Genomic DNA, 16,262 nt, shown 5'->3' with positions numbered 1-16,262 from the left:
GGTGGGTTGGGTGCGTGCCCTGCCGGTTCGCTAAGTCGTATTTGACTTATAAATCATGACTTATCAGTCAACAAATAGTATTTTTCTCTCACACCAATCTAGCCGCTGATAGTTTCAGCCATAGCTTATAAGCCGAAACAAACAGTTGAAACAGCAGTGACCAGTGACCACCCATGCCTTTCGGCCTTCTCCCCGCTCCCTCGGATCCGAGGTTGAATGCTTCAACTTTTCAAAACCAAGCAAGTTCAAATCCGATGCTACTCCGTATACGTACGTAGGGGAAGTACTCCGACATCAGAGAAACCATCAGCAGGTCAACCATGACGCAGAAGCAGCCACGCGCTCGTACATCAGCTCACACCACAGCAGAAACAACCATGTCGCCATCAGCAGTGCAGTCCAGCATAGAGAGAGACGACGACGATGCAATGCAAAAGAGCTAGCTGGAGAGCACCCCCAGCACTTGCGGCCACGATTCCAGCCGGAGCACCGCACACTCGCCCAGATCCAGGAGCTGGTACCAGCTACTTCTACTCGCTTGCAAGAACGGCCGGAAGGATGATCATAATCTCTCCTTACATTGCAAGAGAAGGTTACAAGGCAGCTACTAGCACACTACCAGCGGTAGGATTACAACTAGAGGTGGGGGCAAGAACAGCAAGGAAAGGGACGGGGAGGAACAGAGCTGCTACTAGCCTAGCACGGACACGGATTATTAACTCGCTTTGCTCGACTGATGAACTACTACTTAGCCGGGAAAACTTAGCACAGATCCAGAGGGGAAAAAGGGGTAGAGAGAGAGACGGATCTCTCTGGGCTCAGATCATGCTGCGTGCCGAGCAAATCTGCAGCTTGCAGCAGCATCGGCGCCGCAGCGGTCTCATCTCACCGCCTTCGGGTGCGGCGTCTGGTGCGGTGCTAGGTGGGGTTGAAGTCAGGCGTACACGACGCCGGAGGAGAGCGCCATGAGCAGGATGGCCGCGCGCTCCTCCTCGCCGAGGCGCCGCCTCCGGCGCATCCGCCGCCGCTGCTTCAGCACCACCTCCTTGCCGAACCCCACAGCGCGGAGCTCCACGGTGACCTCGTCCGCCTCCCTCTCCCTCTCCCTCTCCCGCTTGGACGCCGCGGCGGCGGCGGCAGCCGCGGTGGCCTTCTTCTTCCGCTGCTGCTGCTGCTCGTTGCCGCCGCCGGCCTTGCTGCTGGAGTCCAGGCCCATCGCCTCCCGTCTCTTCTTCCGGTACCGGATCCCGCACGCGTTGCACAGCGACTGCGACCACAGATCGGGAGCGGATTAGCCGAGGACAGCACAGATCGGGAACTGGAATGGGCCCCGGAGCCGCGCTAGGGTTCTGGGGAACGAGATCGGAGGGTCGGGATCGGGAATACTCTACTCACCATGGGCCCGCAGGGACCCCCGCGCCAGAGAGGGGTCTTGGTGGTGTGGCACTCGGTGCAGGCCTTGGCCTCGCCGGAGGCCGGCGGGCCCTCGTCCGGATCCAGCGCCCCGCTCCCCTGCTGCGTCGGCAGAAGAATGAAACAGACAGCGCGATTAATAAACACCCGCACCAACCCCGCATCCGGGACACAGATCGAGCGGGGAGACCGCGGATCGGAGCTCACCTTCTCGACGGAGGAGTCCATCTCCGGCGACAGGACCGGCGGATCTACCACCGCGGAACCACTCCCTTCCTCCTCCGTCTCCAGCCTCGCGGAGTCCCCGGCCGAGCCCTCCGGCGCCCGCCGCCACTCCCCCTGCGCGGATCTGGCCGCTGGATGTCGCGGCGGCGGCGGCGGAGCGAACGAGTGGGGGAAGAAGGTACTAGGGGTTAGGAGCGCGAGAAGCGTCGAGTGGAGGGAACCGAGGCGTGCGGGGTGTTGTGGTGTGGTCGACTGGTGGGGAGAGAAGAAAAAGGGGCCCTGCCCGAGTATTTGATCTCAAAATCAAAATGGAGGAGGGAAGACGGGCGCGGGCGTGGAGGGAAAACGGAAATCCGTGGAGGGAAACCAGGGGAAATTTGGGCCGTAGGGTTTGCATCAAGCAGCAGCTCGGGCGGGCCTTCGGTTCACAAAAGTTAGGACGTTTAAATCTACGGGCTAAAGTTATGTGTTACATCAGATGTTACGTAGCGATGTCATATTAAATATTTGGATAGTAATAATAAAATAAATTATAAAAGCTGATGATAAATAGAGTATCCGTTATCTATGGATATGAATACAGATATAATTATAATAAATTCCAAATTTGAATTTGATTAGAGATATTTTAGATAAAATACGAATGGATAACGATATCATATGTTTATTTAATTTTGAGTATCTAGATAAAGATACGCTACGAATGCTAAATCTATAAATTTGAATACAATACATTTTATACGGATACCGAAGGTGTTCAATTAGAAAATATCCATATCGATTACACCTCTAGTGTTAACTTATTCAAAGGCAAAATAATTTTATAGAAACTATATAGAAAGTTTATATGAAATCATTTTGTTTTTACTCGAAAAACATGAAATTTGAATATTGCTTCAGTAATGAAAGTAGATAAAAGTCTAGTGGATTTTCTCCGTTTTGTGATTTTCTAGCGTTGCAGGTTTATATGTACAATAATTCGTTGTGGAAGTTCATTTTCCAAAAGGAAATATAGTGGGGCCCTAACAATTTCTGTAACATCATTTTCAGAGATTCCACACCAAAAATTTTGGACACGACACAGGAGTAGGATTGTAGGACACGTGAAGGAGCAAAGCCACAGGTCTAGGCTATAGCCACACCTGGCCCCAGGTACCAGAAGGCGGCGGAGTTCAGTATTTCAGTGGCACGTCTACTTCAGTCCCAAGCCAGAACCCTCCACCTCGCTTCTCTAGCCTGTTTAATGTTTTACATGTAGCTATGATCAATTATAAATAATTTTTTGTATATCATTGTGTGATTATTTGATAAAAAATGTATCAAGAATAAATAAGAGCAATATGATTACAATATATTTTTTTAGAAACCATCGATATAATAATTATGTTATATTTAGTTGCAACGCCCTTTTTGTCTAGTTTCCTTTGTTTACATATTCATTTGTTTACATAGCTTCGCCATATGTGCTCGATTAGATCATTCTTGAATTTCCTATGTGTTAGCCGAGCTATGATAGCGGAATTTCCAGTTCATCGCTTTTGGAGGGCGTAAATATTCTCTGCCAAAACATCCAATGACTCCTTCAGCAATTTTTCCCAAGATGATCAAAGGGGGAGTGAGTTCACAAATTGTAGACGGTGTTTTATGTGAACAAATAGCATAACACATAAGCTAGATAGATAAGCTAAGCACCTCAAACAGCTAAATGCTCGCTGAAAGCATATTTGGTTTAATCAGACCATACATTGCAGTAGGTGCCAAACAATGCATTTGGTTCAATCAGACCATATATTGCACTAGATGCAAAACAGCCAATATTTGGTTCATTCAGGAGCTCACAGTTTGATCATTGTTTCATGTTTCATTCAACTTGTCTGCAGACAGTTAATGAAAATTACTTGTTTCATCTAGCCAAGTCCTTGCTCTTCATAGCCAACTTGTAGTGTATACTGAAATTGATGTCTCAGTAGTTGGATTGATCTGCTAACTAGCCCTCTGTCTGTATGCTCCTATCAGCCAAATTTCCTTCTAAATTCCATAACCCATGCTCTCCATTCTGTAGGCGCCAATTTTTTATGTAAGACTATGAAACTGAGGACAAATTCTTTGAACAATCCATTGCCTCTCGGTTCCTTATATTGACACATTGCCCAATCTGCTCCTCCATGCACAATTCAAAACTAGAAAAATAACAAGCATAGATGCGTAAACAGAGGGGAGGAGCAGCTCGCCATGACCTGGTGGCGGCTGATACCTTGAATAGCGGGCTTGCCTCTGGATTGTGGATTAGTAGCTACCTCTGGATTGCAGGCTAGCCTTGAATCTATACAAGAACATGAGCATTTGAACTAGTGGACGGGGGGGGCGCTGGTGGGGCAGCCTCCCGTCAGAGGACTGTGTGGACGAAGACGAGCACCACGACCGTCACCCCACCGACTCCGATTTCCACGCGGCCCCTCGATCCGCCACTTCTTGCCCCTGTGCCATCGTCCCTGCCTCCACCAGCGCCACTTGACACTGCTCCTGCACGGCTGCCACGGCAATGACACCATCGAGCATGGGCGCAGCCTCACCTCTAGCCAAGCACGACGGCCACCCACGCGGGTGGGGGATTCTCCCGCGCGCACAGCTTGATCCACAAGTCGTCGCTCGGAGGCGACGATGCTGTACAGCACGATCTCGTCTGGCGACTCAGTCTGGGAGCACAAGCCAGCGTTGTCGCCTCGCGAGACGACGGACTCGCCCGTCTTCTCAGTCCCAAGGGTGTGCCCTCAGTGAACTTCAATTCGAATTGGAGGATGCGGCGAGGGTGCCACACAAACGTTACAGACTACAGGCTAGTCAAGGCCTAGATTTCAGTCATGAACTAACTGCTCGGACGCCACTTAAACTATTTTTCTTCCCAAGTTAGTTAAGTTGGCTGCTGAACAGCATGTTTTTTTACAATGAGAACTCCGAAGGACACCAAGGGTAACATCCCACCAAACGTGCAATGAGCTCCATGCTCTGCGTGTTGGACGATAGGCTACGGTCTTGTGATAACGCTTGTTTTTCCAACATACGCATGAGCTCCGCGCTACGCGTTACGGATTACGACCTAGCTAAGGCGTCAAGATTAGTGAAAACTAACTAATCAAACACGATGGTCACCATATTTCGTCGACAGTGGTGCGCCAGGTAGGGGTGTGCGTACTGCTCTCCAAGCAAACAAGATGGTCATCATCTCCGACTCCATGGCTACGCCGAACGGCCTCACGTTCACCGTTGGCCAGATCACCTAGACCACCGGCTCCGACGACTTCATCACCATGACCCTAGAGGAGGCATGGATTTAGTCTGCGCCGACCACTGCTTCACCTGCATCGGCTACGGCTCCAACCATGGTAGATACGGCACCGACCACGGTGGATACGGCTCCGACCACGACGGATACGACTCCAACCATGATGGATCTGGCTCCGACCATGGTACATCTGGCTCCGACCACGCCTGCATCATCTTCAGCCACGCCGACGACCCGTCATCCGCTTCCCTGCTACAAAGGGAAGCAGGTCGACAACACCGACCTGCTCGACTCCATCGATCGGGTCGGCACCAAACTCGCTGAAACCCTAGCTCTGGTAAGTACGATTCAAAGTCAACCTAATGAGCAGGTAACCGCTCCCCACAACAGATCTACCCAACCAGCTCGGACCAGTCGTCCTGCATGACTTGGTACAGATACCGTGGTCATATCTACTCCTGAAGGGCGCTCCGCTCGTCGCCGGCCAGCCTTCGCGACGGGTCTCTGGCTCTCCGAGTATGAAGCCTCGACGGAGAACCACCAGGTCTAGCCCTACGGCCTGCGAAACGCTGCCTCCAGCTACGCGTATGACCTACAACGCCGCTTGGATCTGTGTTTTATGCACCGACCTCGGCCAAAGCCACACAACTTCGTCAACATGATCCGGATTGAAGATTATCAAGAAGGATACGTCCACACAGTCCAAGAGGGCGACTCCAGCTCCTCGTCTAGCATCGCATCTAATGCATCTGTCCACACCGAGCTTCAGCATCACAAAGATGAAGGCATCAAATACGATCTGGATATCCCAGACCATGCCCCGGGGTTCTCATAATTCCCGTCTTTCCCGCCAAGACGAGGGGATTTGATCCATGTTGTCAGCAATGACGAACCGCTAGCAGTTGGCGAAACAGAACAAGAAAGGACTGCACGCGAAGCACGCAATATTGACCGGTTTAATCGCCGACAAATCGAAGCTGAAGCAGACCAGGAGGCACGACGCATAAGGGTCCAGCCATGCGACCTCAACGATGCTTTCGACAGGGTGGGGGACAAATAGGTCTTCAGGACTCCAAGCGCCAACGTAGTCGTTGCCATGGCGACAATGCAGCGGCTACCCAACACCCCGGAAACCCAAGCAGTTCGTGATGAAATACAAGCCTATCTGACGGCTGCTATGGCCTAGACCGCAGAGATTGTAAATCAAGCCCAGGCTTCATCCGTCTCAGTCGAGTCAAGCCATAGCCGCCAGCATCCAAGTCGCTCATAGCCACTCAACCAACGTGGCTCGCGCAACAATGACCCATCAGACAACCGTCAAGGCGGAAACGGTGGCCATGATGGTGGCCAGAATGACAACCGCCATCGGGACGACAACCGCCGCGACGTCCGGGACGATAACCACCGAGACAACCGCGATAATCACCGCGATAACCACGGTCGCAGGGCTAATCCAGATGGCAATCGAGATTGCCGCGATGGCAATAACGATCTCCGCCATTACCTCGGTGGACGCAATCTACGCGCTCGCATCAACCAGAGAGCCGACGATCGAGCATCCCACGAAAGTTATCACCGTATGGAATATGACACTGCCCACGGCCCGCCGGGTTTGAAGCAGTTTACTCCACACCTTCACCAAGTCATATGGCCCAAGAATTTCAAGCTCGAGAAACTTTAGAAGTACGACGGCAAGGAAAACCCTGAATTATGGGTCATGCTCTATGAAACTGCATGCAGATCAGCCATGGCTGACGAGCACGTCATGTCTAACTATTTCCCAGTCGTTGTTGGCCATGCAGGTCACCAATGGCTGGTCAGCTTGCTGGCGAACTACTTTGACTCTTGGCAGGAGCTCAAGCAAGCCTTCATCGACAACTTCATTGCTACTTGTGAACAACCAGGCAATAAATACGATCTGCAATGGATTCGAGATCAAAAAGATGAGCCACTGCGCGAGTATGTCTGGCGTTTCTCGGAGATGCGCATCAAGGTCCCATCAATCTCCGACAACGAGGCAATCGAGGCTTTCATCACTGGCCTCCGCTTCCACGACGCCCTAAGGGACAAGCTCCTCCGCAAGAGACCTGAATCGGTCACAGCACTCCTGGCCACCGCTAAGAAATATGCAGACGCCGACGATGCTAAAAAGATAATTATTGAAGAAGCAGCAAGGGTTCCACGCTCCGACCACCCCCCACACCGCGACGACTACCACGGCAACCGTGGTCGGAACGACAATTTTGACCGCCGCAACCAGCGCAACGACTCCCGCGACCACCATGACCAACGTAATCAGCGGCGTAACCGCCATGACGATTACAGGAGCAAGCGTGCTCGGGAAGACGACGGCGAGGTCAACACCGTTAAAAAGGGTGGCGGACATCGTAACTATGAAGACGACTACGCCAAAGCATTGAAAGGGCCCTGCCAGCTCCATCCTAAGTCAAACCATACCATGGAGAATTGCTGCGTTCTCAAGTCTATCTACACGTGTCAACAGGCTCCAGATATATCCGATAAGTCTAACGACGTAGGGGAACAGCGCAACGAGGATAACGACGACGACGATGCAGACCCTCATCACAAGTACGTCAAGCCAACCGATCACGTTCACACCATCATCGAAGGCAAAGTGTCCATCGAGACCAAACGAGAACGCAAGCTGCTCGCCCGCGCTTGCTTGAACGTGGCCAACACCGACAACCTCCTCACCGATCCGCGACTCCCTCCGTGGTCTCACCGCGAAATCTCCTTCAGCAGAAAGGACCAATGGGCCGCAATACCTGAGCCAGGGCGTTTTCCCCTGGTCCTCGATCCTTGTATCAATAAGGTTCAGTTCGACAGAGTACTGATCGATGGTGGCAGCTCCATCGACATACTGTTCAAGAACAGTCTGCCCGCCCTAAAAATAGCCCAAGCGGACCTCAAGCCATACGAGGCACAGTTCTGGGGTGTTCTCCCCGGACAGAGCTCTACACCTCTCGGGCAGATCATGTTACCTGTGCAATTTGGGACTCCGGACCACTTCTATACCGACTACGTCAACTTCGTGGTCGCTGACTTCGACGGCACCTACCATGCTATTCTTGGTCGACCATCGCTCACCAAGTTCATGGCCATACCTCATTACAGGTATCTGATGCTCAAGATGCCCACCAAGAAAGGAGTTCTAACCCTCCGAGGCAACGTGTACGTAGCTTATACCTACGAGGACGATAGTTTCAAAATAGCAGAGGCTCACGACCTCTCTATTCGTATGGCCGAGACCATGATCGACGCCAAGAAGACCTCGGCCGACCACCTGGAGATCCCAGAGCTCGAGGCTCCACGTAAGAACATCAAGTCCAAGGAGCACAAGGTGATCTAGCTGGTCGATGGTGATCCCAGCAGAACGGCCCTTATCGGGGCCAACCTGGATCCTAAATAGGAAGACGCGCTCGTCAGGTTCTTAAGGAGCAACGTGGATGTGTTCGCATGGAAACCTACTGACATGCTCGGTGTACCTCGGAACTTGATCGAGCACTCCTTGAATGTCAATGGTAAGGCCAAACCTATCAAGCAGAAGCTACGACGGTTCGCTCGTGACAAAAAGGAGGCGATTAGGGTAGAAGTTACATGGCTTTTGGCAGCTGGATTTATCAAAGAAGTGTATCATCTGGAGTGGTTAGCCAACCCGATTCTTGTATGCAAAAAGAATAATGAATGGAGAATGTGTGTTGATTACACTTATCTCAACAAACACTGCCCTAAGGACCCCTTCGGCTTACCTCGCATAGACGAGGTCGTAGATTCAACCGCCGGTTGCGAGCTGCTTTCCTTTCTCGATTGCTACTCTGGTTACCACCAGATCGCTCTAAAAAAGGACGACCGGATCAAGACATCTTTTATCACGCCTTTTGGCGCCTACTGCTACACGACCATATTGTTCGGGCTCAAGAACGCCGGGGCTACCTACCAACGCGCTATATAGGCCTGCCTCAACGACGAGATAAAAGATGGCCTCGTTGAGGCTTATGTTGATGATATAGTTGTCAAAACCAAGGAAGTACATACCCTTGATGACAACCTGGAATGCACCTTTGCAGCCCTTAACACATTCCAGTGGAAATTAAACCCAAGAAAGTGCATCTTTGGTGTTCCTTCTGGCATACTACTTGGCAACGTCGTCAGTCACGATGGCATATGCCCTAACCCAGAGAAAGTCAAAGCTGTATTGGACATGAAGCCGCCCAAAAAGGTGAAGGATATTCAGAATCTTACCGGATGCATGGCCGCCCTCAGCCATTTCATATCAAGATTAGGCGAAAAAGGATTACCGTTCTTTAAACTGCTCAAAGCATCTAAAAAGTTTGAGTAGTCGAAGGAAGCAGACGCTGCCTTCACACAGCTGAAACAATACCTTACGTCACCTTCGGTCCTCACTGCTCCCAGAGAAGACGAAACACTCCTGCTTTACATTGCGGCTACTAATCGAGTGGTCTCCATGGCCATGGTGGTCGAGTGCGACGAGCCCAGCCATGTCTACAAGGTACAACAGCCAATCTATTTCATCAGTGAGGTACTCAATGAGTCCAAGACCAGGTACCCACAGATTCAGAAGTTGATCTATGCCATACTAATAACATCCCGAAAGTTGAAACACTACTTCAATGGATATCGTGTGGTGGTCATGACTAAGTACCCTCTGTGAGACATCATTAGCAACAAGGATGCGAACGGATGCATCGTTAAATGGGCAATGGAGCTATGCCCCTTCTCCTTGGAATTTGCAAGTCGTACTACAATTAAGTCTCAGGCACTCGTCGATTTCATCATTGAGTGGACAGACTTAAGCACGCCTGCCTCTCCGGGATCCGACGAGTATTGGACGATGTACTTCGACGGTTCTCTCAACATTGACGGTGCGGGAGCAGGGGTCCTTTTCGTGTCACCATCCAAGGAGCAGCTCTGGTATGTTCTTAGGATTTACTTCCCAGCATCTAATAATGCTACCGAGTACGAGGCATGCCTACATGGTTTGCACATTGCGGTTGAGCTTGGGGTTAAACGTCTCTATGTCTACGGAGACTCGGCTCTGGTCATCAACCAACTCAACAAGGACTGGGACACGACCAGCGAAAAGATAGATGCATACTGCAAATCTATCAGAAAGCTAGAAGGCAGGTTCTATGGCATCGAGTACATACACGTGGTCCAGGACAAGAATCAAGCAGCGGATGCACTGTCAAAGTTAGGATCATCCCAAGCCAAAATCCCACATGGCGTATTCGTCCAAGACCTGCTCACGCCTTCCATCGAAGAGGAAGATTCCACGGCAGATAATCCTCCAGGCCAGCAATTGGTGGCTACAGTTCCGGTGTCGAGCACCACCGAAACGCCTTCGACCACTCATCAGCCCGACTGGAGAATACCTTTCATCAAGTACCTAACAGATGGCAGCGGCTACACTGATCGGACAGAAAATGAGCGCTTGATGCGTCGCAGTAAGCAGTACCTGCTCATCGATGGGAAGTTATGGCGCAAAAACGCAAAGGAAGAAATCTTGATGAAGTGTGTAACCCAGGAGGATGGCGAACATCTCCTAGACCAAATCCACTCTGGCTCCTGCGGCAACCACATGGCCTCAAGAACACTGGTCGGTAAGGCTTTCCAAATAGGGTTCTATTGGCCGTCAGCAGTAGCCGATGCAGAGAAGCTAGTCCACCACTGTGAGGGTTGTCAGTTTTTCGCCAAGAGAATCCACGTACCAGCACATGAGATCCAGACAATACCAGCCTCTTGGCCCTTCGCATGCTGGGGACTGGATATGATCGGGCCCTTCAAACCGGCTCCTAGGAAATTTACATGTGTCTTCGTGCTGATCGACAAATTTTCTAAGTGGATAGAATATATGCCTCTGGTACAGGCATCCTCAGAAAAGGCTGTCACGTTCCTCGACCAGGTCATCCACCGTTTCGGCATACCCAACAACATCATCACTGATCTGGGTACTCAGTTCACCGGGAATGCCTTTTGGGACTTCTGCGATGAAAGGAGCATAGTAGTAAAATACGTCTCGGTGGCGCACCCTAGAGCTAATGGACAAGTCGAGCGGGCAAATGGCATGATCTTGGACGCATTGAAAAAGAGGATGTATAGAGAAAACGACAAAGCTCCTAGAAGATGGCTCAAAGAGTTGCCAGCCGTGGTCTGGGGCCTCAGAATTCAGCCCAATCGTAACACCGGCGTCTCACCATACTTTATGGTTTACGGTGCTCAGGCAGTCCTCCTAGCGAATATAGCTTTCAGATCAGCACGGGTAGAGAACTTCGATGAAGGCAGGGTCAATGAAGTGCGGGAGCTAGAAGTGAATAGTGCAGAAGAAAAGTGGCTCGATTCTTGTGTACGTACAGCCAAATACCTTGTGTACTACAACAAGAACGTTAAAGAGCGGTTCCTCGTGGTCGGGGACCTGGTCCTGAAGTGGAAGATGAACCAGGCTGGTGTCCATAAACTCACAACCCCATGGGAGGGGCCCTTCATGATCAAGGAAGTCACACGACCAACGTCTTACAGGTTAGCTCACCTAGACGGTACGGACGTACCAAACTCGTGGCACATCGACAAGCTTAGACGTTTCTATGCTTAACCACTAAGATATGTACTCATTTTGTACTTTCGATTTACTTCAATAAAGCTATTATGATTTCTCCGACCACTCTAATGCGTCACTTCAAATTTTATGGTTATTCTAACTTAGCCAGTAAAGGCCGACCACCATTCCTTCTACGGTTTTCAGAGTAGGCCCTGTCTTCGATTCCTCCCAACACGTGCATGGGATCCGCTCTCTACGTTACGGGTGATCGGCAGGTCCCCCCTAGATTGACTTGTCCGCGTCTACGTGTGCACAGGTGAAAGGTCCTTGTTGGTTTTGGTAATTGAGTGACAACTTAGGTGGACTAATTGTGTTTATGTGAGATACACAGGTGATTAGTCCACAGGTACATGTGTGTGAGCAACATATGCCATGGAGGTGAAAATGGCTTGGAGATGTTGCAAAGCTCACACATGTGATGATGAAGGAGCTTAAATGCACATGAGACATGACATTGAGTCATGTGATCAAGGTGGAGAAGATCAAGACAAGACTTGGCTTGATGGACCGGTTGCAAGCGTGAAGGGCAAGTCAAAGGCTTTGGAGTGATGGACCGCGTGGCGGTGAAGCTTGAGCAAGACTTGGCGCCGATGGACGATGGCAACGGTGAAGAGCAAGTAAAGTCAAGATCGATGAACCAATATGATCACGTGATGATATGAAGTGGATCATATCATTGTTGATCGTGTTGGTGCATGTGTTGCATCGACATTGGAGGAGATGGAATGGAATGCGCAAGGCAAAGGTATAACCTAGGGCATTTTATTTCACCGGTCATAGGTGTGTAGAGAAGTGTATGACCGGGTTTAGGATAGATGGCCGTACTATCAAGAGGGGCAAACTTGTTTGCATATCGGTCATCTAGTGCCACTCAAGTGATCTAACTTTGCATTGTCGCTAGGATCGAGTGGCGTGGCAAGTTGAGTGGCTAACATCCTTTGGGAAATGATTGTGAAAATGCTAACACACATACACATGATGGTGTACACTTGGTGGTGTTGGCACATTTACAAAGGAGGTGGTGTTTGCAGGGGTGAGATGGGTTTTGGGTCCCTCTCGGGATTCGGCGCTTTCGGGAAAATGGAGTACCTATTTTCTATTGCGCCGGATGCAAATTCTTGGTGGTTGGCTCTTTGGAGCAAGGATAAAGAAGTTAGAAGTGAGAACGAGTTGGTCGCGAAGATGCTGGCGTCGGTCAACTGACCGGACGCTGGATCTGAATGCACCGGACACTGGCAGGCTGCGTCCGGTCGCGCTGACATGGAGTATAGCAGTAGCTGGAGAGTGACTGGACGCTGGTGCTGCATCCGATCGCGTTCGACCGGACGCGTCTGGTCATGCTTGAGAGCTTACTGGAAACGACCGGACGCTGAGGTCCAGCGTCCGGTCAGTTGAAGCTGCTGCGTCCGGTCAGGTCAAGTGACCGTTGGAATCGGGACACGTGGTCGTCTGCGGGCAACCGGACGCTGAGGTCCAGCGTCCGGTCAACACGACCGGAGCGTCCGGTCGTCCCGACCGTTGCCCAGTGAAGGGGTAACGGCTAGTTTAGCCCTTGGGGCTATAAATAGAAGTGGCCCTCGGCCATGGCTGGTGCTGAGCACCTCAAGGGACTTAGTGTCCATGCTTGTGAGTGCTTGGGAGCCCTCCATCACACATATACTTGATAGTGATCATTCGATTGTGTGAGTGAGCGATTCTAGTGCGATTGCATCGTGAGGTTGCATCGAGTGGCACTAGGTGATCGAGTTGCAAGCCGGTGGTGCTTGTTACTCTTGGAGGTTGCCGCCTCCTAGACGGCTTGGTGGTGGTCTCCGTCGAAGCGCGCAAGAAGCTTGTGCGGCGCTCCGGAGAAGTGTTTGTGAGGGGCATTGTGCTCGCCCCGCGGGAGCCGCGAAGAGCAACTCTAGTAAAGCGAGACGCGAAGGGCGACAAGTGGTCCGGCCGGGTCAAGTGCTAGAGCTTGTGGTAAGCACTCCACGTGGGAGAGTGTGACTTGCGAGTCACCACTAGCAAGAGGACCGGCGGCAACCTTGGAGCTTGTCTCAACGGGGACTAGCGTGTTGGCAAACACGTGAACCTCGGGAGAAAAATCATCGTGTCAACTTTGTTCTTCCCGTTGGTTTGCAACCCCCTTACACAAGCTTGTAATTACTTTCACATACATTGTGCTTGTGTAGTTGCTCTTGTAATTAGTTAGCTTGTGTAGCTCACTAGTTACCTTCTAGCTTGTGTAGCATAGAAGTAGCTCCCTTGAGTGGCTAATTTGGTTTTAGTAACCTTGTTAGTCACATTGCTTAGTTTGTGTAGCTAAGTATTTGCGCTCTCTAATTAGGCATTGGTTGCCTTGTTATTGAGCTTTGCTAGTGAGCTTAGTTGGCTTTGTGCTTTTGCTTACTAGCATGTGTAGGAGCTCCCTTGTTGCTTAAAGTACTAGTGGCATAGGTTTGTGTGACCTTGCTCCTAGAATTGTTTAGGAGAGCTCTAGCTAGCCCGGCACCTTAGTTGCATAATTGTTATCTTTGCAAGGTGCTAGTGAACATATATGGTGGGGTGTAGTCCTAGCTAGACCGATAGTTTTAATTCCGCACTTGTTTCGATTAGCCAACGTGATTAAGTTTTAAAAAGGACTATTCACCCCCCTCTAGTCGCCATCTCGACCCTTCAACAGGTCACGCACCTCACACTCCGACCACATGGCAAGCTAGGGCCGCACAAACTTTTCGGGATAACGTGTCGAGCTAAATGGTACAACTAAACAGAACGTTAACATGTTCTCACTCAGTTACACCAACATGAGTTTCAAGCTTAAATATGTTTTATAGAAAGCAAACAAACTTATGATGATATACAGTTACGTTATTACAAGCTTGCCTGAAGAGGCTAAAGTTTACAATAACACAACTATGTCCTTCTTCTACAGCTCTAAGCCTATTCCATTGGCTGGTCGGGGCACGCGGCACCTACTGCTCGCTGTTTCCGATATCCTACTCGAGTCTCGGGGACTCTTGTGCTGGTCGAGCTGAAGGGGATGGCCCCGCCGATGCCTGGCTAGTCGAGACCACAGGCTTCGTCGGCTAGCTTGCAACTGATGGCGTTTCTAGCTGACTTGTCGATGGCGTACCCTGTACAGGTGCTGTCCCACCTCCACACAGGTTAATGTCACCAATTATCTTTGATGACAGGTCCAGCTGGGCCATCCGAAGCTCCTCAGCCTTGTCTGGGTCTACCTCCTTCGGGTATCCAGCCTCCAGACACTTGAGATCGATCAGGGGGTAGTGGGCACACACCATGCTTAGCACATGTGCACCCGTGTACTCACCCGCCTCCTTCACGAACTCTTGGAACCATCCCCATGCCTTTCTGCATCTCTCGACCAGTCCGAGCTAGGGCGTCCTTGGCTCTTCCTCTATGAGCGCCGGGTCGATAAGGTCGAGGACGGCAAAATGCCAGTTGCCACTTCCTGGCACCGGTTCTTCCATATGTCCCGATCCTCGGTGGTCTCTAGGCATCGCGCCTTCCAGCCGTCATGATCTTTCATCATGGCTTCTAGATGTCTCTTGGCATTGACTTTTAAAACTGCAAACCGTACAAGACATTAAAATGTAACGGCACGACAAGATAAGGCGGGCAACAGAATGAGAAAGGTGGTCTGGAAAACTTATTTTTCAGTTCCTCCTTCATCTTGGTGGTGCGGTCCTGGAGTTGAGACTGGTTGCGCGCCAGTTTCTCGTTGTCCTCCTTCAGGCGATCACACTCTGCGGTCACGCGGCTATTCTCCTCTTGGAGGCGGGTTACTTCGGCTTCTAAGCCTGCATTACAGCTGTCACTACCAACAATGCAACAACACATGTCATACACTTGCTATGATAAAATGACAACTTATTTGTTTTTTCCTGCTCTTTGTTACTGAGCTGGACGACCAGGTTCTTGTTTTGTGCCTCTTGCTCCGTCCTCTCCTGGTCGGCGGCTTCAAGTTAGCAGCGCAAGCGTTCCACCTCGGCCGTCAGTTCTCTATTGTTTGCCGTGATTCCCTCAATCTGGTCGAAGCACCTCTTTTGGTACTTTGCGGTCTTCATCAAGTCCTGCATATAAACAAGCTAAGTCAGACAGTTCGACTACATAGCAGGGTCAAGTTGTCAAGCCAAACATACCTGGACTTCTATCATCAGATGTTTTGTCGCTCGTTCAACTTTTAGGGTCTCTTCGACCTCTGGGATTTCCTCATGCATAACCCATTCGTCGTTCCGCCAGCGCAACACATATACATGTTGTCGCTTGTCTTGGGGACGGCCCAGGACCTCTTCTACTTCGTCCTCTTTGGCCTCTTGTTCAGGGGGTGGCACTGGTCTAGAGTTTGTAGTCTCTGCGACCACTATAGCTTTCCCACGAGCCGTAGCATCGGCAAGCGTGCTCTGTGCCACCTACGGCTGCTGCTCCTCGGCTTGGTCTGGTTCCCTTGGTGCCAAGGTATCCACCTTAGCAGGGTTAGTGCTCGGAGCACTTGTACTTGGTTCGGCTCCCTTCTCGACCAGCTGCTCGGGGACTGTCGTCTAGCCGCTCGACTGCTGAGGTTCCGGCAGAATTTCTTCTATAAGTTCCTCCATAGCCGGCTGCTGGGCAGTTCTTTCCGCCAGTACTGGCGAAGCCATGCCGCACCCGGCTAGCTGGTTAGGATTTTCGGTGGACACCGACCTGATATATCAG

General features: G+C 50.9%; 1 protein-coding gene across 2 annotated transcripts; it reads right to left on the bottom strand.

The window, feature by feature from the left end:
• Window positions 1-559: 559 nt before the first annotated feature.
• On the bottom strand, window positions 560-1,908 carry LOC136481613 (GATA transcription factor 16-like). Of its 2 annotated transcripts, none has more exons than XM_066478957.1 (3): window positions 1,621-1,908; window positions 1,396-1,512; window positions 560-1,267 (listed from the first exon to the last, which is right to left on the bottom strand). In XM_066478957.1, the coding sequence occupies exons 1-3, from the start codon at window positions 1,639-1,641 to the stop codon at window positions 935-937; spliced, it is 471 nt and encodes a 156-aa protein (XP_066335054.1). In that variant the 5' UTR covers window positions 1,642-1,908; the 3' UTR covers window positions 560-934. The 2 variants fall into 2 exon arrangements, with proteins under 2 accessions (XP_066335054.1, XP_066335047.1); XM_066478950.1 differs by having other exon boundaries at window positions 1,396-1,515; window positions 1,621-1,907.
• Window positions 1,909-16,262: the final 14,354 nt, after the last annotated feature.

The sequence above is a fragment of the Miscanthus floridulus genome, chromosome 1 (genome assembly GCF_019320115.1).
Source record: "Miscanthus floridulus cultivar M001 chromosome 1, ASM1932011v1, whole genome shotgun sequence".
Lineage (NCBI taxonomy): Eukaryota > Viridiplantae > Streptophyta > Magnoliopsida > Poales > Poaceae > Miscanthus > Miscanthus floridulus.
Note: the sequence above shows the minus strand (reverse complement) of the source record. Positions and strands in the feature narration are given on the sequence as shown.

Coding starts and splice junctions, on each gene's coding strand:
- LOC136481613 (XM_066478950.1), bottom strand. CDS start 1,641: ATGGACTCCTCCGTCGAGAAG. Junction 1,516..1,620: donor TGGACTCCTCCGTCGAGAAG/GTGAGCTCCGAT, acceptor CTGCCGACGCAG/CAGGGGAGCGGGGCGCTGGA. Junction 1,268..1,395: donor GGGGTCCCTGCGGGCCCATG/GTGAGTAGAGTA, acceptor CTGTGGTCGCAG/TCGCTGTGCAACGCGTGCGG.